Source organism: Ahaetulla prasina, chromosome 5 (assembly GCF_028640845.1).
Source record: "Ahaetulla prasina isolate Xishuangbanna chromosome 5, ASM2864084v1, whole genome shotgun sequence".
Lineage (NCBI taxonomy): Eukaryota > Metazoa > Chordata > Lepidosauria > Squamata > Colubridae > Ahaetulla > Ahaetulla prasina.
In genome coordinates, this window is record NC_080543.1 from 94,231,529 (window position 1) to 94,259,254 (window position 27,726).

General features: G+C 37.3%; 1 protein-coding gene across 1 annotated transcript in view; it reads right to left on the reverse strand.

Moving 5' to 3' along the window:
- GABRG3 (gamma-aminobutyric acid type A receptor subunit gamma3) overlaps positions 1-27,726 on the reverse strand; it is a 472,076-nt gene that overhangs the window by 387,669 nt on the left and 56,681 nt on the right. The window contains exon 3 of the mRNA XM_058186148.1: positions 8,920-8,987. Within this exon, the coding sequence (XP_058042131.1) occupies positions 8,920-8,987 (68 nt within the window). The remainder of the gene's footprint in view (positions 1-8,919; positions 8,988-27,726) is intronic.

A 27,726-nucleotide genomic window follows, 5' to 3' on the forward strand; every position in this document is an offset into this window, starting at 1 on the left:
AGGTAAAGGTTTCCCTCGCACATATGTGCTAATCGTTGCTGACTCTAGGGGGCGGTCCTCATCTCCGTTTCAAAGCTGAAGAGCCAGCGCTGTCCGAAGACATATCCATGGTCATGTGGCCGGCATGACTCAACGTCAAAGGTGCACGGAACGTGTTACCTTCCCGCCAAAGGTGGTCTCTATTTTTTCTACTTGCATTTTTACGTGCTTTCAAAACTGCTAGGTTGGCAGAAGCTGGGACAAGTAACAGGAGCTCACCCCGTTACACGGCAGCACCTGGGATTTGAACCAAAGGACAATTGCCACACCCTTAATTTAAATCTCAGATCAGGATGTATCTGGTTTTACTATGACTACCATATATTTGCTTTAGCTTACTTTATTTACTATTTCTCTCTAGTTTTATCTTCTCATTCACACATAAACAGATGGTTCAAGATAAGAGATGTATTAAGAAAGATTGTATGTGCATGTAACACATCAATGATGTGTGTGTTTCCAAAATGCAGCCTGTTGCTATTTAAATCAATCTGTCACTTTTTCAGGTTTCTGGAGAACTTGAGAAGAAGGTGCTACTGCTTTAAGGGTCATAATAAATTTAATGAGCAGATTCCTTAAAACAGCTGCTTCTTCTTCTTTTTTTTCAAGTTTGAGTGAAATACTGAATAGAGTTGGGTTGCTTTAACAAATTGCAGAAAAATGTTACACCTCACAGGTTCCATGGAACTTCCCCAAAGGACATGTAAAAGAAATACAGCCTCACAGACTAGTGCTTTCAAAAGAACTCTTTTCCTCAATAATAGATCATTATTGACTTCCAAGAATTCTTAGCTGCACTTACATCTTATGGAAATCAATGAAACAAATTAGTGCTAACAGAACAATTTGATTTCCAAAGCAATTGAGTGTCAACAACTCTGAAGAACGGCCACTAGTTAGCAGTGATAGCAGTGTTTATAGAGAGCTAGTAGCGTAAAAGCTTTTAGATGTACTTAAATATGAACCATTAATATAAATCCATAAACGACAAAAATAATGTAATGCCTACATTGCTTATTGTATCTTATCATTCATTAGAAAATAAAGCATTTTTTTTTATTAGAGCTTGTGGCCATTTTGGACAAGCTTCAGAGTGAAAGGTTCCATCTCAGATTTGAACTATCTCCAAAGTAAGACAGTTTTGATTGAGAGTGTTCCAAAAAGAAAAAAAAACCTGTTTAAAAGCTATGGAATGGCTTTCAAGCTACAGCAGGCAAAGTAGTTTTTGACTGACCATTTTATCATCCAACCAGGGAATAACTTCACTAGTACACACAGATAGGAATGTTTTGTTTTTTTAAATTTTGCAGGCATCTCACTTTAAAATGATTTGCTGATTATTTCATCAGTTTCTATACCATGCTCCCAAAAGAAAGGAAAAATAAGTATTCCCTTTAAAAAAAGCAAACAAATATATTATGAAGACTTATTGTACTATTACCTTCACATAGAAACCAACACATATTATACCTATTTATATCACACTTACTAGATTTATATGGTTAGAAGAATTGCAATTCATCATTATGGCTATATTTTTCAAAAGTTATAAGCATTTTTTTAAATTTTACTTTGGAAGAAGCCTTCTATTTTAAATTTAGTTTCCTCTGTCTATGCTCTGAGCCTTTTCCCTTCATGTGGGGCTCCTATTTTCACAATTGTGACTCAGTTCTGATAGCACATCTTAGGCATCTATTGATTATCCCTTATAGTCAATCTGGAGATACCCAAAGCTTTAGAAAATGTTAATTGTTGAGGTAGAATTTTTTTAAAAAAAACAGACCAAACTACAGGTAGTCCTCCACTTATGACCACAACTGAGCCCAAAATTTATGTTGCTAAGTGAGACATCTGTTAAGAGAATTTTGCCCCATTTTACAACCTTTCTTGCCACAGTTGTTAAGCGAACCACTTCAGGTTTTAACTTAGTAATATGGTCGTTAAATGAATCTGGCTTCCCCATTTGGTTGTCAAAGGGTCACAAAAAGCAATCACATGACCCTGGGACACTGCAACCATCATAAATATGAATCAATTGCCAGGTGGCTGAATTTTGATCATGTGACCACATGATCATAAGCAGAGGTGATATTCAGCAGGTTCTGACCAGTTCCGGAGAACCAGTAGCAGAAATTTTGAGTAGTTTGGAGAACCGGTAAATACCATCTCTGATTGGCCCCACCCCCATCTATTCTCTGCCTCCCAAGTCCCAGCTGATCGGGAGGAAATGGGGATTTTGCAGTAACCTTCCCCTGGAGTGGGGAGGGAATGGAGATTTTACAGTATCCTTCCCCTGCCACGCTCATCAAGCCGGTACTATAGAACCAGTAGTAAAAAAATTTGAATCCCACCACTGATCATAAGTGTGAAAAACAGTCCTTGGTCAATTTTTCAATGTCATTGTAATTTCAGATGGTCACTAAACAAACTGTTGTAAATTGAGGTCTACCTGTATAGGGATTCTAGCAATGTTCTTTATTGTGATATAGTAAGATAGCAGAATGTAGAATACTTTCCACTTCATCTTACCCAAAACAAAATCAAGGTGGAATTATTTTGCATTTCTTTATTATACTGTCCACTTTCTTAGGAGTGAATAAGCTTTTTTGAAATTCCTCCCTTAATGATTCGATCACTCCTCCTCCTTTCAAGGATAGGCCTCTATTCTTTCATTTACAAATACATAAATATTATGAAAGCAGCATGTACAATTAGTCGACAATAAATGTATTATATTTAGTAGGGGCTTATTTACTCCCAGGAAAGTGGTGGGGGGGGGGCAGGGTAGAATTGCAAGTCTCATCGTGCAATTTCATCCTGATTCTGGAAAGTGTCTTCTGCTGATGTTTGTGAAATGTACTCTCAAGTAAGCCTTAATACTTGAACAGCTTATCTTGTCACAGGAATTGCACAAAGAAAGGATTTGCTCAAATTGGGTTCAACAACCAGGTGAGGGTTTGGGGCAGCAATACAGAAGTGATTGTCATTGTTTACTTTCAGGATGTTTTTTTTTTATAACTTCATAGTTTTATAGACCTGGAATTTCTTAGAAGTATCCCATCCAAATACTAACCAAATCTGACCTTGATTAGCTTTCTTGTATCTGTTAAGGTAATCAGTGATTGTTTCCTTATAAACCAGCAAGTATGATCATATATACCGTATATACTCGAATATAAGCCGATCCGAGTATAAGCCGAGGTCCCCAATTTTACCCCAAAAACTGGGGTAAACTGGGGACTCGAGTATAAGCCGAGGGTGGGAAATGAGGCACCTACCGGTTGGGGAAACCCTCCCTCCCTCAGCTGAGAAGGCTGGCGGCTCCCCGCCCGCCTCTCACTGCACCGGCAGGGCTTCCGTCCGGTAAAATGTGAAAAAAAGAAAAAAAAACAACTCGAGTATAAGCCGTATATACTCGAGTATAAGCCGAGGGGCTTTAAAAAAAAAAAAAACTCGAGTATAAGCCGTATAGACCCGAGTATAAGCCGAGGGGACGTTTTTCAGCACAAAAAACGTGCTGAAAAACTCGGCTTATACTCGAGTATATACGGTAGTCAATCCTCATTGTTCACAATACAGATCATTCTTGCTTAAGAACCCAAATTGCGACAAGTAACTCTGTCACTATCAAAGCAGTCACCAATTGGGATATCAAGTGAACGTGACTGTGCTTTCCGATTGTAAAGACAAGCCTGCTTAGACAAAGTGTAAGACAAAGCAAATGCTCTGTTTTACACATTAGAAAAAAGAATCTGAACACTAAATACAAGATCGATGGACATTACCTTGTAGATGACCTCCACCCTGTTAAAGTCCTTGGAGTTTTCATATCAAATGATTTAAGTGCCAAAGCCCACTGCAAGTACATCGCAAAAAAGGCTTTAAGAGTTGTAAACTTAATCTTGCATAGCTTCTTCTCCAGAAACACTACACTACTGACCAGAGCATATAAAACATTTGCTAGACCAATTCTTGAATAGAAGCTCACCTGTCTGGAACCCATACCTCATTTCACACATTAATACAATTGAATGTGTCCAGAAATATTTTGCAAGAAGAGTTCTCCACTCCTCTGAATACAACAAAATACCTTATGCCACCAGACTTGAAATCCTGGGTTTAGAAAATTTAGAACTATTCCGTCTTCGACATGACCTGAGTTTAACTCATAGAATCATCTGTTACAATGTCCTTCTTGTTGAAGACTACTTCAGCTTCAATTGCAACAATAAATGAGCACACAATAGATTTAAGCTTAATGTGAACCGCTCCAATCTTGATTGCAGAAAATATGACTTCAGTAACAGAGTTGTTAATGCCTGGATTGCACTACCAGACTCTGTGGTCTCTTCCCAAAATCCCTAAAGCTTTAACCAAAAACTATCTACTATTGACCTCACCCCATTCCTAAGAGGTCTATAAGGGGCGTGCATAAAAGCAACAACATGCCTACTGTTCCTGTCCTAATGTTCCCTTGATTATATCCAATTTCGTATAGTTATTACATACTAATGCTTATATGTAAGCTTATATATCGTATAGTTATTTAATGCTTATGCTTATATATACTGTTGTGACAAATAAATAAAATAAAATAATAAATAAAATAGTTTCACACCTTTGGCTTTTGTTTGCCTCCCATATATCCCCCTTTCCCGAGTGCCTGTTCACTGTCTTGTACACACTGAAAGCTGGGCAATCATGCTGCACCCTGGGAGTGGAAGCTGCAGGTATGCTAAGCAAACAGCTTACTCTCTTGAAATTCTTTTGTCTCCAATCTCTCCCTGGGGAAGGAGGGGGAGGGGGAAAAAGCAAGCGGTTTCTATAGACAATCTTTCCTTTGCCTGATCCTTTCCCACTGCTGGCATACTCAAATTGCTCTCACTGTGTAGAAGAGCAAAAAGCTTGCTCTCATAAAATATCTCTCTCTACAATCTCTGTGCTTTGTGGGGGCGGGGGGATTAGGCAAAGAAGAAATTGCCTACAGAAATTGCTTGGTTTTTCCTTCACACACACCCCCCCCCCGTCAGAGAGCAGAGAGACTGGAGAGACAGGGGCTGTTGTGAGGACAAATGAGATGCTGGAGTGCTACATACATCATACTGAATGCCTGAGCATAAGGCAAGCTATAAATCTAACAAATAAATACAAATAACAAAAGGCAGATTTATATTTTTTTTAAAAAAAACAAGGTTTGCAGAATGCATTTTAAAGACATCATTGGAGACCCCAATGAGAAATCAGTGTAATCAGTAGCCATGAACATCTAAACTGAGATAAAATACATTAAGAACTCCCTTCAAGAAACAAAAGACAGACGAGATACCATCAATAAAAGCACCTGTGTTCAGTCTGTTGCCAGTCAGTGTAGGTCCATCGCTCATGTTCTCTCACCAGTTTGTCTGCCTATTCACTTGCTTTCACCAGCTGGTGACCACTTTCTTCCCCACAGTCTCCTCATCAACATCCACCTGTTCACTGTCTTCTTGCCAACTGATGTCTTTCTTTCCCTACCCAGAAGCCACAGGCAGGCCTATTTATTTCTGCCAACACTTATTTGTTCATTTGCTGTCCTGTCACAAGCACCTGCCAGAGAGAGTTTCAAAAATCTTCTCATCAGCTCCCCAAGGCAGAAATACCCTGAGAGAAAGCAGATGTGAGCTAGAGGTTAATATTAGGAACAGACAGGTTTGGGTCTGGCCTCAACAATGGAAGTTCCGTGAGTGACTTTGCGTCAGTCAAGCTTTGATTGGGCAGCTGACTTTGCTGGATGGTTGGGAGAAGGAAGGAAGGAAGCAAGAAAGGAGGGAGGGAGGGAGGGAAAGAAGGCAGGCAGACAGAAAGGAAGGAAGGAAGGAAGGAAGGAAGGAGGGAGGGAGGGAGGGAGGGAGGGAAAGAAGGCAGGCAGACAGGAAGGAAGGAAGGAAGGAAGGAAGGAAGGAAGGAAGGAAGGAAGGAAGGAAGGAAGGAAGGAAGGAAAAATGTACATTTATGTTTATCCTTCTACCATTAAATGTGCATACTCTAGTTAGGCTGCCAGTATTATTGTACACAAAGCTGCAAAAGCACAAATGTGTATATGTTTCCAGTTCAGTAAAATATATTCAAATGTTATTCAGTTGGCAATTCTTTATTCTTTATTCCTGAATGAGCATCCCACAGGGGAAGAAAAAGTGAATCAGTTTCTGAGTAGATCACTACTCAGGGACAAAATGCACTTACTATGTTTCTGTGTGAGAGAATTTTTTTTTTAAAGTTCAAAGTGGTTCAATATAATTTAAATTAAAACAATTTATAAAACAACCTTAAAAACAAAATTAAAATCCAGGGAAATTAATACATAAATGAAAACAAAACTAAAGAATATTTTTTACTAGTTTTCTCAAATGCCTCAAAGAATTAACAAGTCTTGCCAACCCTCTAACAGACAGGCATATTTCAAAGGGCTTTAGAAGTTGGAAATATCTAGGAAGAAAAATAATTCTTTTTTTATCCATCAGCCTGATTTCAGTAAGAAAATTCAGTTAGGGCCTTTGCATTTGGGAATATATGAAAGCAGAAGTTTTATCTTTTATTTTAGATCATGAAAATCCCCTTTTTCTGGTCTTTGGAACACAAGTCAGAGGTTTCCCTTTAAAAATAATAAATAGAACCATAAATACAATTATTTCCTTTTATTTACATATAATTAATATTAAAATAGATAACAATGCATTAACTCTAACATATACATAAAAGTCTCCTAATTGGGTCCAATCAATTTCCTACAAAAAGTATGAATAGGAAAAATTGTAACTGGGATCATTTACAATAGGAAAATACTTTAATATTGATACATTAAAGCCTGAAAGTAGAAATTAGAATTTAATTATTTAATTTAATTTAATGCATACTCATGGATTTATAGATATGGACTATTGTGAACTCTGCAACAAAGGTACATATATTTTATTCAGGTAGACATAAATCTCATATTACACTTCATTTGGATATCTAAAACATTCTCAAATTTCCTGTAACAAATTAAAATTGCACCAATTCTTATCTCAGATCACACTCTAGTGATTATCACACTTAAATTAGAAGAGATTATTCAATTAAATTAGAAGAGATTTACTCAATCAATCCCATAGTATTGAAGCAGGAAAGCAACAACCTTTCCAAACTTTGAGAATTTTTTTCAAGAAAATAATACAAATAAAACATTACTAAAAACATGCTGATTGGTTATCTCAAAAGTGTTTTTCCAAAAGCAATTGGACTTCCTTGGTTTCTTTCCTTGAAAATGTTTATCTTCTCATCCAAGAAGCTTCTTCAATTCTGAAGAAGCTGAAAAAGCTGCTTGGATGAGAAGCAACATTATTTTAAGGGGAAAAAATCAAGAAAATCCAGCTGCTTTTTGGAAAAGCAGTTTTGGGATAGCAAGGTAGGATGCCATAAAAACAATATTAAGAGGTGGGTAGATGCATTAGATCAACATGATTAAAAAACAAACATAAAAGGCAAGTAAACTTTATTTGGAAATTAACAATTTATTATAGCAAACTATAATAGAACTAGATCAGATAGTATTTACAAAGAGTTGGATGATTTGGAGACAGAAAAAAATCTGTCAGATTTTCTTGCATATTATATAATGAATATGTAAATAAAAATTCTAAAATATTGGCAAATAAAATGAAAAAGGCTAAGAAAGATATGTATTAGTGCAATTAAAAAAAGCAGTGTCAAATTTTGACCGAATCCAAAGGTATAAATGAACAATTTAAACTTTTTTCAACAATTATATTTTTCAAATAATCCATCACCAATAAAAAATAATCAATTCTTAAATAGATTAACATTCCCAGAACTGAATCAATATATGAACCCTCTTTTTTACATTTCAGAAATTTCTGAAGTTTTCAATATATTCAAAATCGAAAATCTTTCAGCCCTGATGTATTATCAGGGGAATTTTATAAAGAATTTAAAGTGGTTTTAATATCTGAATTTTATTTTTATGCAATATTTTGTATTAAGGGGATGCTTTAACAGAGTTTTGGAAACAGTCAAAATAATTTTGATTCTTAAGTTGAGTAAAGTCTTGAACATTAAATTATGAAGTCTGACCTCATCCCTCAGAGAAAACAGTCTGGTGGTGAGAGATGAATTATGAGGATAGATAGCCATTCTATCTACTATATGACAGCCTTTCAAATATTTGAAAATAGTTGTGTTTCCCACACGAGTCTTTCTTTCTCCAGGCTAAAAGTACCCAACATCTCCAACTGTTCCTTTTGAGCTTTTTCTTCCAGATTTTTTGTCATCTTAATTGCCCTCCTTTGCCTTCTCCATGTACACCATCAAATAGACTTCCAATGAATAGCAGCAAAGATTTTCAGAAGCAAAACATCTTAAAACTTCACATTAAAAAACTTCACAAGCTTAGCACAATTACTCAAAAGTATACTTCTCTGAACCTACTTTTGAGTAAATATAAAGTGTAAAGTATATAAAGTATATAAAGTAAATATAAAATGTTATTAGCTTTTATTGTCATTTTTCTTGACAACAGCATTATTTCCCAGAGTTTGCTGCATTGGGGGATAACAAACGCCTGTAGTCTGCCCATAGCTTTATTTCAATTCTGTATTTTTGAAGATACACTGAATATTCATACTTTTGTGATAGACAGATCACAGCATGCTATTTGCTGAGGGTTATTTTTGCCCTTTGGGAAAAGGACAAAGACTTGTCAGGCACACAGAACAAGAACAGAAGATAGAATGACATCTGCAGCCATAACATTTCACCTCACATTTAGGAAAAATTAAAGAACTTGGTTATTGATACAAGAAGCAGCCCTGCCAATAAAATAATTGTTTGTGTGACACTTACCATATTTATTGATGACACGGGGCCAATGCTATTAACATAGATGTCTACATCAATGACTGTGGGTTTTGCTGTGAAAGGAAAACCAAAAAAGTGGCATTTAATATTGTCTCAAATACAATACCACAGTATCATGTTAAACGTTTTCATAACTATGTCATTCTGAACTTAAATCTGCTGGGGAATCACAAGACTAAATAGGTTTTTGGTTGGTTGGTTTGCAAGAACCTTTTCAAACTGTCATTCTTGTAAGACACACAGTTTGAAGATTAGGGTTTATATTTGGTACACCATACTATTTTTTTTCTTCAGTTTCATCACTGCTCCTTTGGTTCTTGCCTCTGTAGTGGTTAAGGCACCAGGCAAGAAACCAGGCGACAAGGATTTCTAGTCCTGCCTTAGGCATTATGCCAGCTGATTGACTGGTCATTCTCTCTCAGGCTGAAAAAGCAGGCAAAGATAAATCACTTCTGAAATCTTGTCATGAAAACTTGTTTGGCTTGCCCAGATAGTCATCAGAAATCAAAATTTGTTTTTCTTCTAGGATCTCTAGAAATGAATGGTCAATTTCTTTTAAGCACATCTCTTACACTGTGTAAGAACTTTATTAAGCCTTTCTAACAAAAGAAGATAAAAGACAATCAGTGATCGCCAATTAAATAGAGGTTCATTCACACCTTCCTTCCTGTTAAAGACTACTTCAGCTTCAATCACAACAATACAAGAGCAAACAATAGATTTAAACTTAATGTTAACCGCTTCAGTCTTGATTGCAGAAAATATGACTTCAGTAACAGAGTTGTTAATGCTTGGAATTCACTACCTGACTTTGTGGTCTCTTCTCAAACTCCCAAAAGCTTTAACCAAAAACTGTCTACCATTGATCTCACCCCATTCCTAAGAGGACTATAAGGGGCGTGCATAAGTGCACAATAGTGCCTACCATTCCTGTCCTATTGTTTCCTTTCAATATATGTGCTTGTCTAATGAGATGGCACTATCAACATAGCAAGGCCAGGCTATGTGTCAGAATCTAAGGTGAAATGTTTTTTGGAATATATGTGAATATCCAGTTACACCTACATGCAAAGCTTGAAACCACACATGATTTTTTTTTCCAGCAGCCTTGCAGTCTGATGAAAAGATGCAAACAAATAGCTGCAAGCAGATGCTTTCCAATTCTCCCTGTGAATTCCAAAGCACCTTTTTTGCCTTCAGATCTAATGCACACATGCCTGTCCTAATCAAGATTTTTGATTGAGAGTAAAGCCATTGTCCTGCCCTGCTCTGGGAAGAGAAGAAGAAAAGGAAAAACTCTTTGACAATTTTTCAGAAATTATTTTGCAATGTTATGGGGATTATTTACGGGCTATCTACGGGACCGCCTACTGCCGGCTTCTATCTCCCATCGTCCGGTACGTTCCCACAGAGAGGGACTCCTCAGGGTGCCGTCAGCCAAACAGTGTCGACTGGTGGCCCCCAGGGGGAGGGCCTTCTCTGTGGGAGCTCCGACCCTGTGGAACGAACTTCCCCTCAGACTTCGACAATTACCTGACCTTAGGACCTTTCGCCGCGAACTTAAAACTTATTTATTTCGTATGGCTGGACTAGCCTGATTTTTATTTTTATTGGATGGGTTTTTAAAACTGTGTTATTTTAAGGGGGAGTACGTTTTTTAACATTTTGGGCATTTAAATTAGTTTTTTAAGGGATGTTTTTAATTATTGTGTGTATTTATATTTTATCTGCCTGTTCACCGCCCTGAGTCCTTCGGGAGAAGGGCGGTATACAAATTAAAATATTATTATTATTATTATTATTATTATTATTATTATTATTATTATTATTATTATTATTATTATTATTATTATTATTATTATTATTATTATTATTTTCCTCAGCGCTGAAAGAACCAAACTGCCTTGTCTGCCCAATAAAAGAGAATGAGGTCCTTAAAGGCTGATTCCCATTTTGCTCCCACAAAATGTGAGGATGGTGTTATGTTTTGACACAGGAAATCAAACACTGCTTAATTTCAGGATATCAGCTATTCCTGCATGCAGTTAATATTGAACAGTAATAAAATAAGCAGGCAAACAAATTAAAAAAAGCAACACTTTGGGTATATTATCCAACAACTGGAGGTATTTCATACTCCATTTCATACATTTCAGTGGTGAAATCTAAATTTCTTTCCTACTGGTTCTGTGGGCATGGCTTGGTGGAGGTCATGTGACCGGGTGGGTGTCACTATGTAACCATGTAACTGGGGAATCAAAAGACAGAAACTCATTAACAATGTCTTGCTGGAGCAGGGTTGGACTAGATGACTTCCAGGTCCCTTCCAGCCCTGGATTATCCTCTGAAGCTACGTTTAATGCCAGGTTTGTAGTCCTTCCTACCTCTCTTTTTGCCTTCCTTCCTTCCTTCCTTCCTTCCTTCCTTCCTTCCTTCCTTCCTTCCCTCCCTCCCTCCCTCCTTTCTTTCTTTCTCTCTCTCTCTCTCTCAAAAACAACCCCCCTCACCCCCCTGTTTTTTGCCTACACCCCACCCCCCATTTTTGCCTAGCAGGGTTCAGAGAAGCCTGCTGGGAGCAAAAACGGACTCCCCCCACCCCCATAAAAAAAAAGAGGCTCCAATGATCACGTGCCACAGCTGTGATCGTCGGAGCCCTTTTTTTACCTTTTAAAAGCCTTTTTTTACTACCGGCTCGGGGAAATAGGTTGTAAAAAAATGCTTTTAAAAGGTTAAAAAAAGGCTCTGATGATCACAGCTGTGGCGCGTGATTGTCAGAGCCTTGTTTTACCTTTTGAAAGCAGGAAGTAACGATATCTGGGTGGGTGGGTGGAGCCTTGCACCGCTATGGCTACCAGTTCTCCAAACCACCTGCCACAATCGCTACCAGATCGCCTGATCCGGTTCAAACCAGAAGCATTTTACTCCTGATACATTTCAATATTCCAGTGTCATACTGATGGTTGATGCTGCCAACAAACTTCAAATTTCTCTGCAAACCTTATCCTCTGCCCCACAAATAAGAATAACAATATTACAGAAATGAAGGTTGGGGTGAAGAAATACATAATAACATTTGATATCTAGACAGAAAAATCCATTTAAAACTATTGGTTTATAGTAAGAAGGAGGAAGAATAAGAAATTCCTCAAATTTATTTAACCTGCTTTTTAAATTCTGCAATTCTCAAACCCTAGTAGGCCATGATCTACTAGCCTAGTAGGCTTCTGGTGCTCCCTCCTAGCACTGCCACATGGATGTAATGTCATGGCCCTCTCTTTCCTTTCCAGCCTTGAATTTAGTGTTTAAACTTCCTTTCTTTCACCTCTTGCAATTCCTTTACCGCTCCAGGCTCACAGCCCTCCTGCCGTTTTCCTCCTGTGTAATGCTTGCTACAGAGTGAACATGCATCAGAGATTTTCACAGAAGCCTCATGGCTCCAAGCACAATTATTCCTTCTTTGAAAAGCAAACAATGTTTAAAAAGTATGAAAAGAATATTCAGGCTTCAGGTCCAGGTTGGGAAATCTCTTGTGACATTTGTCTTGTGACTCCCCACCCTCATCCTGGAGAAACAATCTGATTGAGTCTACTTGCTTAAGGCAAAATCAGTTCAATGCAGGAAACACTTACATTCCATTAATCTAAATACACTGTGACTTCTAGATAGATTCCTCTGCTTATCTTCTCAAAAGAAAGTTCTGTTGAACAAGGCGAGATGTTCCCTGGTATCAAATCTCTAGTGGAACACAACACATCCTTTGGAGACCCAACAGGTAAAGAGCAAATAAATATACAGAAATATAAATCCTAAATAAATATGGCCCATGAGTGTGTTAATAGCATAAATAATTGCAGTTGACCAAATAGAGTCACTTTTGATCCATCAAACTAAATATATCCTCTCAAGATTCAATATATGTTGTTTTATGTATGTTTGTTTACCTGTCATTACCAACATCTGGCAGGCTACAATATGTAAAGGAACAATATTCAAAGCTCAGTTTTAAACAGAATACCTGGAAATGTGGTATTTGTCACACCAATAGAAACAGTTATTTTATATGCACTATGCCTGCTGTAATTATCAATCATGTTGTATAAAACAATTGTAACATATATGCACTATCTAGCATAACTAAAACCCTACAAAACTTAGCAAAAGTGCTTTATTGATTTATTTTAATGATAAAGGTGGACCACGTTAATTGCCTGAAACATCAGAAAAGCTGTTGTGGTTCAGACTAAAAGCTCATTGAGTCTCCAGTCTCTATCGTGCAGTGGGCAACCTCATTCATGCTCACAGGGAGGAATAGAAGGAGGTTAGCTCTTCTCCACTCTTGTTGAAGTTACATGACTTGCTATATTGTATATAGCAATTTCAATGGTAGTTTGCTTCTTCATTGAGCTGTTGAATTCTCTTTAAATTGATGATACTCGTTCACTTATTTCAAACAAATTCTGTAGTGTACCATTGTCTGATATAAATTACTATATATTTTAAAATCACTGTAGAGCAAGAATCTCCAAGCTCTTCAGTTCATCAACCCCTTCATAAAGTTTCAGATTGTTCTTTGACTCCAAAAATTTATGATATGAAAATAATTGAATAAATCCTAATACTTTAACTACAAATTATTAAACATGAAACTCAGTCAACTGAATATTTAAAAATGTATCACAAATGTCATTGACATGATGGCTGCCAGCATCCTAGGTATCAACCAAGTATCTTCTTAAAATTTATTATTATTATCTTTATTCATTAAACATGAAACTCAGTCAACTGAACATTCAAAAATGCATCACAAATACCATTGACAGGCGCTGATGGTTTATATGGATTGCTGCCATCATCCTAGATATCAACCAAGTATCTTCTTAAAATGTACAATGTTCCCAGTAGCGCATTTTTTTGCAGTTTTTTATTTTTATTATTATCATTATCATCATCATTATAAATAATAATAATAATCATCGCATAGTCAGCCAGATGTTCAGACTGGGTTTGGCATTTTTGTCTACCTATCGAGTCCTTACCAAGGACAGGCAAATAGGGATGGGATAGGCAAATCTGGATGTTTGATGGTGTTACAGATATCATCACAGGATGGAAGCTGTTGCAAGTAAAGCCACCTTCTGCAATTGACTGATGGCAAATTTGTCAATGCTGACAGTGTTCAAGAGGTGATCCAGTTGTTTTGGGACTGCACCCAAGGCTCCTATTACTATTGGTACTACCCTTGCTTGCCATTGCCATAGTCGTTCTATTTCTATTTGTATTTTGTTATCTTCTCCAGTTCCTTCTCTTCTATTCTGCTGTCTCCAGGTACCGCCACATCCACTATCCAAACTTTTTTTTGATTTTTTTTAAAAAAAATTTATAAACATAATAATAAAAATTATTGTGAACAGATTATTGGTAAGGTACATCCTTGAGCATATTAATTTTCACTCCCCATTATGGTCTAATACAATATATTTTCTTCTCCTTCTTAAATTTAATTATTATTTGCAGATATATAATAAAAAAGAAAAACCAATTCATTCCCATTCTGAAAGATATTTAAATGAAATCTAGTCCCCATATTTAATTCCTCAAAACATCATTAATTAATATTCTATTAACTTCTTAGATTTCACAAATCTGAACCTTATATCTATATTACTTAATCAGAGGTCAGACCATCTAACAACTCTTTCTTAAAACTGCCCAAGCGATCACATAGACAATTTCTTTCTTTCTTAGGGATAGTCCTGAACTCACAAAGACCATTCCCTCTTATCATCTTCCTCTGCCTCTAAATAACATATATTTTTTAAAAAAATTCCATCTAATCAATTTTGATATAAAACAAAAAAATTGACATTCTGAAAGGGTAATTACTAGTTATTTCCTCCAATTATTCCTCTGTTATGTTTAACTGTTTCCTTAGAAGTTTTTATCACCAATCATTTTTATTACCTTGCTTATTCTTAAAAACAAAAAGTACTTTTTCCTCTACATAATAACACTCATTTCCCTCTTATCCCAGTTTATTCTACAATCTTTCCCTCCATTCCCCAAAACATCATTATTAATTTTTGCATAATTGTCACTTGTATTTTTACATAAATGTTAACATTATGTACTTAAATTCTTAACATAATTCTGAGAGCATCTATTAAATCCTTTCTAAATATGTCATGTAATCATATCAACAGAACCATCTTTGTGGAAATAGTCCACTATTCCATTCTTACATTCTTCCCCTGCCTCTGGAAATCATTCTTTAATACAATTACAAATCACAAATAATAAGTTGAACATTTTAAAACACAATTAGGTTTCTTCTTGTTTAAGATGTTCAAACTTTTTTGTCTTTCTTATCAACAACTGTTAAGTCCGAGATGTTATGTGGCAGGTGCCTGTCTGTATGGATTCTGAAGTCCAGAGCAATTTAACTTTTTCATTTTCTATGATTTTTTCATTATTATTATACTTTTATTCATTAAACATGAAACTCCGTCAACTGAACATTTAAAAATGTGTCACAAATATGATTGACTGGTACTAATACTTGATATGGGTTGTTGCCAGCATCCTAGGTATCAACCAAGTATCTTCTTAAAATTTATTATTATCTTTATTCATTAAACATGAAATTCAGTCAACTGAACATTCAAAAATGCATCACAAATACCATTGACTAGTGCTAATGATTGATACAGGTTGCTGCCAGCGTCCTCAGTATCAACCAAGTACCTTCTTAAGATGTATGATGTTCCAAGTAACACAGTTTTTTGCAGTTCCGCTGGTGTTATTGCAGGAAGCTGCAATTTGTTGATGTATCTTATAAAATTCTTGACATGGTACCAAGTGTCCCAATGACATATTTCATCCATAGCCGTATAATTTCGATGGCCAGGTCATGATATTTCATGACTTTTCCAGTTCTTTTTCTTTGACTCTGGCATCTCCTGATACCGCAACGTCAATAAATTGTATATTTCAGTTTTCGACAACTGTGATATCTGGCATGTTGTGTTCCAAGTGATGATCTGCCTGTATTCAAAAGTTCCGCAAGATCTTCACCTGCTCATTTTCTATAACTTTTTCCACTTTATGTTCCCATGACTTTTTGGATACAGGTAAGTCATATTTTTTACATAATGACCAGTGGATTAATTTAGCAACTCGGTCGTGTCTAGCTTCGTAATCTTTGTGCAATTTTGCTTCATTCACATATTAAATGTGAAACAGTTTCAACTTTTGAAACTGTTTTGTTTTCAATCAAGTACCCATCACCCTACCATCCATCCAACTAACCATCCAACCAGCCGTCCAATCAGCCATCCAAACAGCCATCCAAACAGCCACCCAACAATCCACCCAAACAGCCATCCAAACAGCCCTCCAACCAACCAGCCAAACAACCATCCAACCAGCCACCCAACCAACCATTCAACCAAACATTTCAACAAACAATCAAGTACCCAACATCCAAACACTCACCTCCCAAAACATCCACCCATTCAACCACCTATACAACCACCTGTTATACTCAACCCCCAGCCAACTAACATCCAAAACTAGGTATGCACCCTCCTTACCTCTTCAACACCAATCACTACAGATCTCAAATGCAAATTGATAAATGCAAGAAGCATTGTTAACAAATTACCTGAATTTATCCTCTTGTTAAACAGTGGTACATTTGTTATCATATTTGTTTGTGAAACATGGCTGAACTCATCCCTTCCTGACTCCATTGTCTCAAACAAAAAATATCAAGTTTATAGATCAGATCGTGAAAACCGAAGAGGTGGTGGAGTGGCTATCTTTTACAAAAAGTCATTGAATCTAAAAAATATCCAAGTTGCACATAAACTTTTTCTTCCCGAAACTATTGTATGCGACCTATCCCTTAACACCACTCTTCGATTCTTACTATGCTACAGAGCCCCTGACAGCCCCAGACAGAGCCCCTGACATTACTCATGCAAATATGCTAACCTCACTGCTAACATGGGCTACCTCTTGCTCATATCCTCTCATCTTCCTGGGTGACCTAAATCTACCTCTCATTAACTGGATAACTAATGAATGTACAACTGATCCAATCCATACTACACTATACAACACTGTTACAAAACTAGGTCTTGAACAACTTGTAACTAACAATACAAGACTCAACAACTGCCTTGACCTCATCTTCTGCAACAACTCAAACTCAATTTATGGAGTACAAATTAAAGAACCTTTTTCCAACAGTGACCACTGCATGATTGATTTTCATCTCAATATACATCCTTACCTAAATCGTCATAACAATAGTATTCCCAACTACAACTTCAAAAAAGCCAACTATGATCTTTCATTTCTGGACTGGCAAAATCTGTTCTCAATCTGCATAACTGCTGAAGACCACTATAGAGTTTTCCTACTTGAAATCAATAGAGTCATTATATGTACCACAAACAACCACCATGATCAGGAAAAGCAAACTACCCATATCAATAAAAAAGCTTCAATCAAAAAAAAATCCCTCTGGAAAAGAAACAAAAAAGGCTATGTAGCAAATTTCAAAAACCGCTACAGAAATATATGCAACCAAATAAAAACTGAATGCACAAATTACCACACCAAGCAAGAAGAGGACCTTCTGCGCACAAATTCCAATCGCACCTTTTATAATTTTGTTAACAATAAACTTAAAGACTCAAGATCCATCCCACCACTAAAAGATTCTAACAGCAAAGAATGCATTGACGAAACAGTTAAAGCAAATTTCTTCAACATTTTCTTTGGCTCAGTTTTTGTTAACAGCGATGACACATATCCAACATTCCACAAACGTACCAGCAATGAGTATGATGACTTAACTCATATAGATTTCACAGAAGATAATGTTGGAAAAGCTCTTCATAACTTGAAACCATCGCGATCTATTGGACCCGATGGACTATGTGCATACTTCTTAAAAAAACTTTCCACTAATATAGCAGAACCCGTAAGCATAATCCTTGATAAAGCTTTCACTACCAGTTCCCTTCCCAAACTTTGGTCACTAGCCACAGTCATCCCCATCTTCAAAAAAGGAGACCCCAGCTTAGTCGAAAATTACAGACCAATCTCTCTGTGCTGCGTCACCTGCAAAGTCATGGAATCAATCATCAACCAATCCATTACCTCACACTTAGAAACTAACAACCTACTCTCCAATAAACAATTTGGTTTCAGGAAAAAATTATCATGCAACTTACAACTTCTCCACTGTAAAAACATATGGACTACAAATCTTGATCAAGGCAAAACAATAGATGAAATCTATATTGACTTCTGCAGAGCTTTTGACTCAGTAGTACACGATAAACTTCTCCTAAAACTAAAATCCTATGGCATTTCAGGACCCCTTCACAAATGGATATCCGCTTTTCTGTCTAACAGACAACAAGTGCTCAAAGTTGGCAATGCTCTATCAAATCCTGTTCCTGTCAAGAGTGGTGTTCTTCAAGGCAGCATCCTTGGACCAACACTATTCATACTATACATTAATGATCTTTGTGACCATATCTCAAGTAATTGTGTTCTCTTTGCTGACGATGTCAAACTATTTAACACCACAGACAATACATCTATCATTCAAAAAGACCTTGATCATCTAACTGCTTGGTCTAAAACTTGGCAACTCCAAATCTCAACCAGCAAATGCTCAGTCTTACATATAGGAAAAAATAACCCAAACACTAAGTACATACTTGATGGACATTACTTTACAGATGACCCCCATCCCATTAAAGACCTTGGAGTTTTCATGTCAAATGATCTAAGTGCCAAAGCCCACTGCAAGTACATCGCAAAAAAGGCTCTAAGAATTGTTAACCTAATCTTGCGTAGCTTCTTTTCCAAAAACACTACATTACTAACCAGAGCATATAAAACATTTGCTAGACCAATTCTAGAATACAGCTTGCTGTTTGGAGTCCTCACCACATCTCTGACATCAATACAATTGAACGTGTCCAGAAATATTTTACAAGAAGAGTTCTCCATTCCTCTGAAAACAACAAAATACCTTATCCCACCAGACTTGAAATCCTAGGCTTAGAAAACGTGGAACTCCGTCGCCTTCGACAAGACCTAAGTTTAACTCATAGAATCATCTATTGTAATGTCCTTCCTGTTAAAGACTACTTCAGCTTTAATTGAAATAATACAAGAGCAACCAATAGATTTAAACTTAATGTTAACTGCTTTAATCTAGATTGCAGAAAATATGACTTCTATAACAAAATCATTAGTGCTTGGAACACTTTACCTGACTCTGTGGTCTTTTCCCATAATCCTAAAAACTTTAACCAAAAACTTTCTACTATTGACCTCACCCCATTCCTAAGAGGACCATAAGGGACGTGCATAAGAGCACAAACGTGCCAACCATTCTTGTCCTATTGTTTTTCTTTTCTTCTTCCTATATATATATATGCTTATACCTCCCAATATTTACTCATATATATGTTTATATATTATATAACCTTTTGTACGATGCTTATATATATTGTTGTGACAAAATAAATAAATAAATAAATAAATAAATAAATAAATAAATAAATAAATAAATAAATAAATAAACTTTGTTGTTGCAAGTCGACAGTTTGGATTGTTGGTGGATTTTTGTATTTTTGCTTTCATAGCATTAGTTTGTAGTGCTTGTTCTTGAGCAGTTAGTATTACACCTTCCATTTCTTTCTTGATGGTTCCCGTCTTAAGCCATGCCCATGTAAAGTTGTCATCAAATTTTCTTTCAAAAGCACTTGTATTTCAAGTGCTGTCCATGCAAAGCTTTGGTTTTCCATCTATTTAATCTGTCATCCAGCTGCTTTCCTTATATTCTGCCTTTGTTTCTGTTGTTTTTATAATGTTCTCTGTTTTAGAATAGAATAGAATTTTTTATTGGCCAAGTGTGATTGGACACACAAGGAATTTGTCTTGGTGCATATGCTCCCAGTGTACATAAAAGAAAAGATACCTTCATTAAGGTACAACACTTACATCACTTAATGATAGTCATAGGTACAAATTTAACAGTTAATGATACAACACTTGATGATAGTCATAGGGTACAATTAAGCAATATCAGTATAAATCATAAGGATATAAGCAACAAAGTTACAGTCATAAGTGGAAGGAAATGGGTGATGGAAATGATGAGAAGATTAATAGTAGTGCAGATTTAGTAAATAGTTTGACAGTGTTGAGGAAATTATTTGTTTAGCAGAGTGATGGCGTTCAGGAAAAAACTGTTCTTGTGTCTAGTTGTTCTGGGGTGCAGTGCTCTATAGCGTCGTTTTGAGGGTAGGAGTTGAAACAGTTTATGTCCAGGATTTGAGGGATCTGTAAATATTTTCACAGCCCCCTTTTTGACTTGTGTAGTATACAGGTCCTCAATGGAAGGCAGGTTGGTAGCAATTGTTTTTTCTGCAGTTCTAATTATCCTCTGAAGTCTGTGTCTTTCTTGTTGGGTTGCAGAACCAAACCAGACAGTTATAGAGGTGCAGATGACAGACTCAATAATTCCTCTGTAGAACTGGATCAGCCTGCAGCAATTGTTCTGTACTTTGGTTCACATAATAATTCAAACTTCGTTTTTCTTCTTCATCAGTTTGATGGATTTGCAATAGTCCCTCTGACCCCTATTTTTCTTGGCAGGTACAACCTGTCGATGTCACTCTCTGGATGTAAAGCGTGGTACATATTCAAAAGTTTGCACGTTTTCCGGTCCAGGTTTTCTAGTTCAGCCAAAGTCCAGTTGATGATTCAGCTGAGTAGTGTATCTCAGAAACTGCTCATGTATTAATGCCTTTAATTATGTTTTGAGCAATTTGATTTTAATATTTTGCGGACCCTCCTGATGTATTCCTTTTGTGTTGACTTTTTGACTTTTCTATTCAAGATGTTATCTGCTTTCAATATGCCTAGGTATTATTCATACTACTACTACTAGTAGTAGTAGTATCCTATTGCTCTGTGTGTTGAGAATGTATAGGCTCTCCAACAGAGTTTAAGATGAGGAAATACACTCAGTACAGAAAGTGAACAGGAACAGGAATTGGTTTATTTTTCCGGCAGGGAAGATGAGAGTGAGAAGAGGAAGGATAGAAGGTCACAGCTACGCAACACAAAGAGTAGTGCTAATGAGGCCAGTAACAACAAATGGCTGATAGAAACAATTCTGCTCTAACTGGCAATTGATCATCCAAACAAGCTGCTCTAACTGGCAGTTGATCATCCAAACCCTGAGAACATTGTCTTGCCACATCTTTTTTCAGGATTAGAGACTGGAATAGAGTTCTACAGAGACCCCAAAAGATTAATTGACCCCAACTGATCTTTAATTTTTATTGACCACTTATTGACTCCACCTATCTATTGACGTCGTGAATAGTCTAACTGAAGCTTGTAAGTGGAATATTGACCTCTTTGGAGATCTCTGATACAGAGGCTCTGGGTTTTCAGCTTCAATGGATAAACTCTCTTGTGCTTCAAAATAAGGAAATGCACTTCCTGGTATACACATTTTCCAGCTGATACATCATTTTAGGTATCTACCTCATGTGTCCCTTTAATACACCTTCTCTCTATGTGAAAAAAGTCTATTCGGTGTAGCATTTCTTTGTATAGGATTTACTAGTGATTCCAAGCATGACATTTGTATTTGTTTATAATTCTTGAGGGGGAAAATGCAATGGGTCGATATTTTTACTGAGTTACCCCTTGTGAATCCAAAAGCTGTTTTCATGCTTGATTACTCCAGTTCAGATGTCATTAATATATATGTGAAACTGAAGTTTTATAGCCGACATATATTACTTTGCACTTGCTTAGACTGAATAACAATTGTTATTTTAAAATATTTACTAACATTACAGTGATCCTTTAGAAGCTTTTTGCAAATCCTGTTTTGATTCTACTGCTTTAAAACCATTGATATTATTTGTGTAGTAGACTTTTTCAGGGGTATATTTGATCTGGAGACTAGGACCCATTACACTGAAGCACAAACTGGTTTAATGGTAGTGCTTGAGACAAAGATGGGCTATGCATTTATGTAATCAGAATACACACTTGGAATTTAGCAGCCAAGTATTTAACTGGATATCACACATCATATGTCTAGTTAGGTCACAGAGGCCATTAAAGTGTTATTATGAAGACTACAAACAGAATGAAGTTTTGAAGAAACAAGGTGCACTATTCCAACCTCAACAATTTTAAAATGTGTTGGACTTCAACTCTCAGAATTCCTCAGCCAGCATTCTTGATCGGAATTTTGGGAGTTGAAGTCTATATTTCTAAAAGTTGCAAAGGCTGAAAAACAATGCACTATTCCATGAGTCTAGGTTCTTTTTAGAGAATTAACTACTCACCAATTCTTTAACTGACAGGATATGTAATATACCTTTTCTGCCTGACTTGGCGGGATGGACCAATGTGTTGGGGTTAAAACAGTTCGTCGTTGCAATAGTCTAATAGAAATGACAGGGCAAGAGTGACCAAGAGAAAGCCTTCCAAATCAGGAAGGAACATAACTGGCACACAACACAAAGGGCCTCCTAATCATGACTGCCAACTGCTCTTCTAGCAGGATTCATGAGTCAAGTGGATCCTCAGATTATGTTCAGGGTCTGTCGGGGCAGTGCAACCCCTTCCAAGGACAAAGATGATAAACCCTCAGATATTATAATAATAATAATAATAATAATAATAATAATAATAATAATAATAATAATAATAATAATAATAATAATAATAATAAATTTAAAACCCATTAAAGCAAATTAAAAATTTTAAAATCAAGCCAGTCCAGCTAAACGGAATAAATAGGTTTTAAGTTCGCGGCGAAAGATCTGAAGGTCGGATAGTTGACAAAGTCCAGAGGGAAGTTCGTTCCACAGGGTAGGAGCCCCCACAGAGAAGGCCCTCCCCCTGGGGACCACCAGTCGACATTGCATGGCTCACGGCACCCTAAGGAGTCCCTCTCTATGAGAATGCACCGGTCGCTGGGAGATAGAAGATGGCAGTAGACAGTCCCGTAAATATCCCGGTCCTAAGCCATGGAGCGCTTTGAAGGTAGTCACCAATACCTTGAAGCGCACCCAGAAGACAACAGGCAGCCAGTGCAGTCTGCGCAGGATGGGTGTTGCATGGGAGCTCCGAACCGCTCCCTCTATCACCCGCGCAGCTGCATTCTGGACTAACTGGAGTCTCCGGGTGCTCTTCAAGGGGAGCCCCATGTAGAGAGTATTGCAATAGTCCAAGCGAGAGGTCACGAGAGCATGAGTAACTGTGCATAGGGCATCCCATTCCAGGAAGGGGCGCAACTGGCGAATCAGGTGAACCTGATAAAAGGCTCTCCTGGAGACGGTCGTCAAATGGTCTTCGAAAGACAACCGTCCATCCAGGAGAACGCCCAAGTTGCGCACCCTTTCCATCGGGGCCTATGACTCACCCACAACAGTCAGCCGCGGCTGCAGCTGACTGTACCGGGGTGCCGGCATCCACAGCCACTCCGTCTTGGAGGGATTAAGCTTGAGCCTGTTCCTCCCCATCCAGACCCGTACGGCTTCCAGACATCGGGACAGTACTTCGACAGCTTCATTGGGGTGGCCTGGGGTGGAAAAGTACATCAGCGTACAGTTGGTATCTCACCCCAAAACCACTGATGATCTTGCCCAGCGGCTTCATATAGATGTTGAGCAGGAGAGGCAAGAGAATCGATCCCTGTGGCACCCCACACATGAGGCGCCTCGGGGTCAATCTCTGCCCCCCTGTCAACACCGTCTGCGTCCAGTCAGAGAGGTAGGAGGAGAACCACCGATAAACGGTGCCTCCCACTCCCAAACCCTCCAACCGGCGCAACAGGATACCATGGTCGATGGTATCGAAAGCTGCTGAGAGATCTAATAGGACCAGGGCAGATATAAAAAAACACCCCTCCCTCCCATGGCTGATGCCTGTTATTCCCTATCTAGGCCAACACAGCCTCTAGGCATTGTGAAAGAATGATCCACAGCATCACTTAATTCACCCAGGATGGAAATGAATAACTGGGTGTCATCAACATACTTATACCTAATCCCATGGTGCTAGATGATCTCAACTAATATTTCAAATAGATGTTTAAAAGCATTGGAGACAGCATGAAGCCCTGTGGCACCCGGCAAAAAAGGGATCATCTCACTGCCAAAGAACCTAAAAGTGCAACAATTACTGTTTATGTACCATATCACTGTAGGCCTAAACGCCTATTAAAAGAGCTCCAGACAATCTGTTTCATCCAGGATTCTCAGAAATTATAGTGGAAAGTAGGAGACTGGATGAGAATTGTCTTGGACAGTAAGGTCCAGTGATGGCTTCTTGAGGAGAGGGTGCACCAATGCCTCTTTTAAGGGGGTGGTGAACACTCTCTGCATCATGAAGGAATTCACCATCACTCAGATCTGCCTACATGTCTCCTCTTGAATGGCCTTGACCAACCAGGAGGGGCATGGATCTAGTTCACAGTACAACTTGTTTGTTTATTATTTTATTTTATCTTTTTTTTTTTACAAATAACTCGAGGCAGTGAACATATTCAGCATCCTTTTCTCCTATTTTTCAGTCAAGAATAACTCTGTGTGGTAGGTTGGACTGAGAAAGAGTGACTGATCCAAAGTCACCCAGCTGGCTTTCCGTGGTTAAGGTAGGACTTGAATTCATAATCTCCCTCTTTCTAGCTTTTGCTTTAACCACTAGCCAAAACAGGATGTTATAATACTGTCTGAAGCAGGGGTCTCCAACCTTGGAAATTTTAAGCCTGATGGACTTCAACTCCCAGAATTCCCCAGCCAGCTTTCTTGTCATGTCTCCTAGAACAGGGCTCTCCAACCTTGGCAACTTTAAGCCTGCCGGACTTCAACTCCCAGAATTCTGAGAGTTGAAGTCCTCCAGGCTTAAAGTTACCAAGGTTGGAGACCCCCTGATCTCAAGAACCCTGTTGACTGTTTCAAACCAGATCAAACTTCTCCCAAATAGGACCTATCCTATAGTTGGCATCCAACTGGGAATGGATCAGGTGATTTTACCCACCAGATTCAAGAAAAATTCCTCTGCATGGCCTGAAGCTAAATCTCCAGGCCTCCCTTTCCCAGGAGGGTCACTCTTATTGACACAAGATAAGTCTTATTAGCAGCAACCACCCACACCAGTGCTAGGTTTCAAAAAATTTTACTACCGGTTGTGTGAGCATGGTTTGGTGGGCGTGGCTTGATGGGTGTGGCAGGGGACGGATACTGTAAAATCTCCATTCCCTCCCCACTCCAGTGGAAGGATACTGTAAAATCTCCATTCCCTCCCCAATCCAGGGAAAGGTTACTGCAAAATCCCCATTTCCTCCCGATCAGCTGGAACTTGGGAGGCAGAGAATAGATGAGGGTGGGGCCAGTCAGAATTTTTATTACCAGTTCTCCGAACTACTCAAAAGTTTTGCTACCAGAGAACCTGCTGAAACCCATCTCTGACCCACACCCCAGAAAAATCAACTGAGCCACAGGCATCTGCCCAACATAGCCAAAATGAATATAGAGCAGAGAATTAAATACAGTATGGTTCTCAGCAATTTCTCTGCCCTTCTTTACTGTACCATTAATACTTCAGTCACCCAACTACCAAACGGCCTTCCTAGCATATTTCATGTTGGAAAAACATGTAAAAGTGATTGGGGGTATGTGTTCTATGTGCATTTTCTTTGCCAAATTTTTATTTATTTTTATTGTCTTCATTTGCACAGGACTCATTTTGCCGGTATTCACTAGCTTTGCTGAACTTCCTGATCAATCTATTTAGTGTTATCTTGGACTTCAAGCCCCATTTTCCTAATCTAAAATAAAACTGACTTTCTATTATTGGAAATGTCAATAATCATCCACTATTCTAAAGACCGTTGACCTCTCAACTAACTTTCTGCAACCCCAGCATTAACCCTAACCTTTTCTTATTAATCAACACTTTGTGAGTAGAATTTTTATTACATTCACTGACCAAAATTCAATACTGGCATTATTTACAGTGTTCCTCCTATGAAGTCTTATATCACTCTTTTGGACTGTCTTTATGTTTTTTTTGAATGAACTACTTACTAACAATTGCTGGAATTGGGTATGTATAGTTTAATTAAAAGATGGACTAGGGAGTAGTGTTCCAATATCTAAGAGGTTGCCATAAAAAAGAGGGAGTCAGCCTAGTCTCCAAAGCACCAGGAGGCAGGACAAGAAGCAATGGATGGAAACTAATCAAGCAGAGAAGCAACCTAGAACTAAAGAGAAATTGTACTGACAGAACAATGAATCAGTGGAACGACTTGCCTCCAGAAGTTGTGGGTGCTCTAACACTGGAAGTTTTTAAGAAGAAATTGGACAACAATATGTCTGAAATGGTATAGGGTTTCCTGCCCGAGCAGGGGGCTGGACTAGAAGACCCCCTTCCAACTGTTATTCTGTTACTCATTTACTATAATAGCCTAAGGTTACTGTTTCTAACTGATTTTATAACTTGGAATAGATTCTAGTAACTAAACTTAATCAGAGTTGTGAGAAAGATTGTTATTTCATTTTCTTTGTTCGTTGCACTCCCTCAAGAAGGCTCCTGATTAATTGTTTTTAAAGCATAATTATTTAGGATATCTCCAACTCTTTGTCACATACATTTTCTTACAAGTATATCCAAGAGTGACTGAAATAATTAATAATAATAGTAATTGGAGGTGGGACAAGACCATATTATTACATTTCTTTTAAGGCACCCTCCAAAAAACTTTGGGGAGAAACCCATAATACTTTCACAAAATAATTTGTCCACCTGTAAAGTCATATATAGAGAATTATGGTCCTTTTGACGAATACATCTTCCTACACAGTTTGTAGTTGTTATCTTAATTCTATTAGGGTTTTAAAATACTTGTTATAATATATTTAAAGAATATAATATATAAATATATATTATATAAGGAATATAAATATATTATTAAATATATTTAATAAAAACATTCTTCTTTTTATTTTATTTTTTGTCTCACACAATCTTTTACCTTTAGCTTTCTTGACCAATTGTATTTATTTTTAGAACTCCACAATCAGAATAACTTCCACCTCCATCATCAGATTTAATAGCCTTTCTAAACAAGGTAATTTATGGCCATGTCCTTTAGAGGAAATTGAATCAATCAAACATGTCCTTCTTCACTGCCCCTTTTATTAAATTGGAATAAAGATTTAATTATATATTTGTTATCAACCAAGCACAGCAAAATAGGTGCTGATCTTATTCATGTCCTGTTAGCACACTTCTCAGAGATGACCTCTAAGAGAGTAGCTAAAATTGCCATTGCTATTTGTCACCAGGTATTTTAGTCTCCATTGTATAGAATTTCATGGATTTCCAAGACAGAATTTTAAAACTACTTTTTATGAGTTTACTAAATTAAGTAATAGTCAGTGTGGGGTAGCCCATTTATATTCATTTATTCATATCCATAGAACCCAAAATTTAATATTTTAGTCACTATTGAATTGTGTGTGTGTTTTTTTAAACTGGTTTTAGTTAACTGGTAACTTTTGTAGCTCACTAAATTTGTTGTTGTTGTTCTAGATTTTTTTTTAGATTTTACTTTTTTAATGCATAATTGTGTTTAACTACCTTTATATCATACTCAACTTTGGTCTTTATCAGTAATAAAGTGTAACCAAGCATTAGATTATTTCTACTTGTAACTAGGCC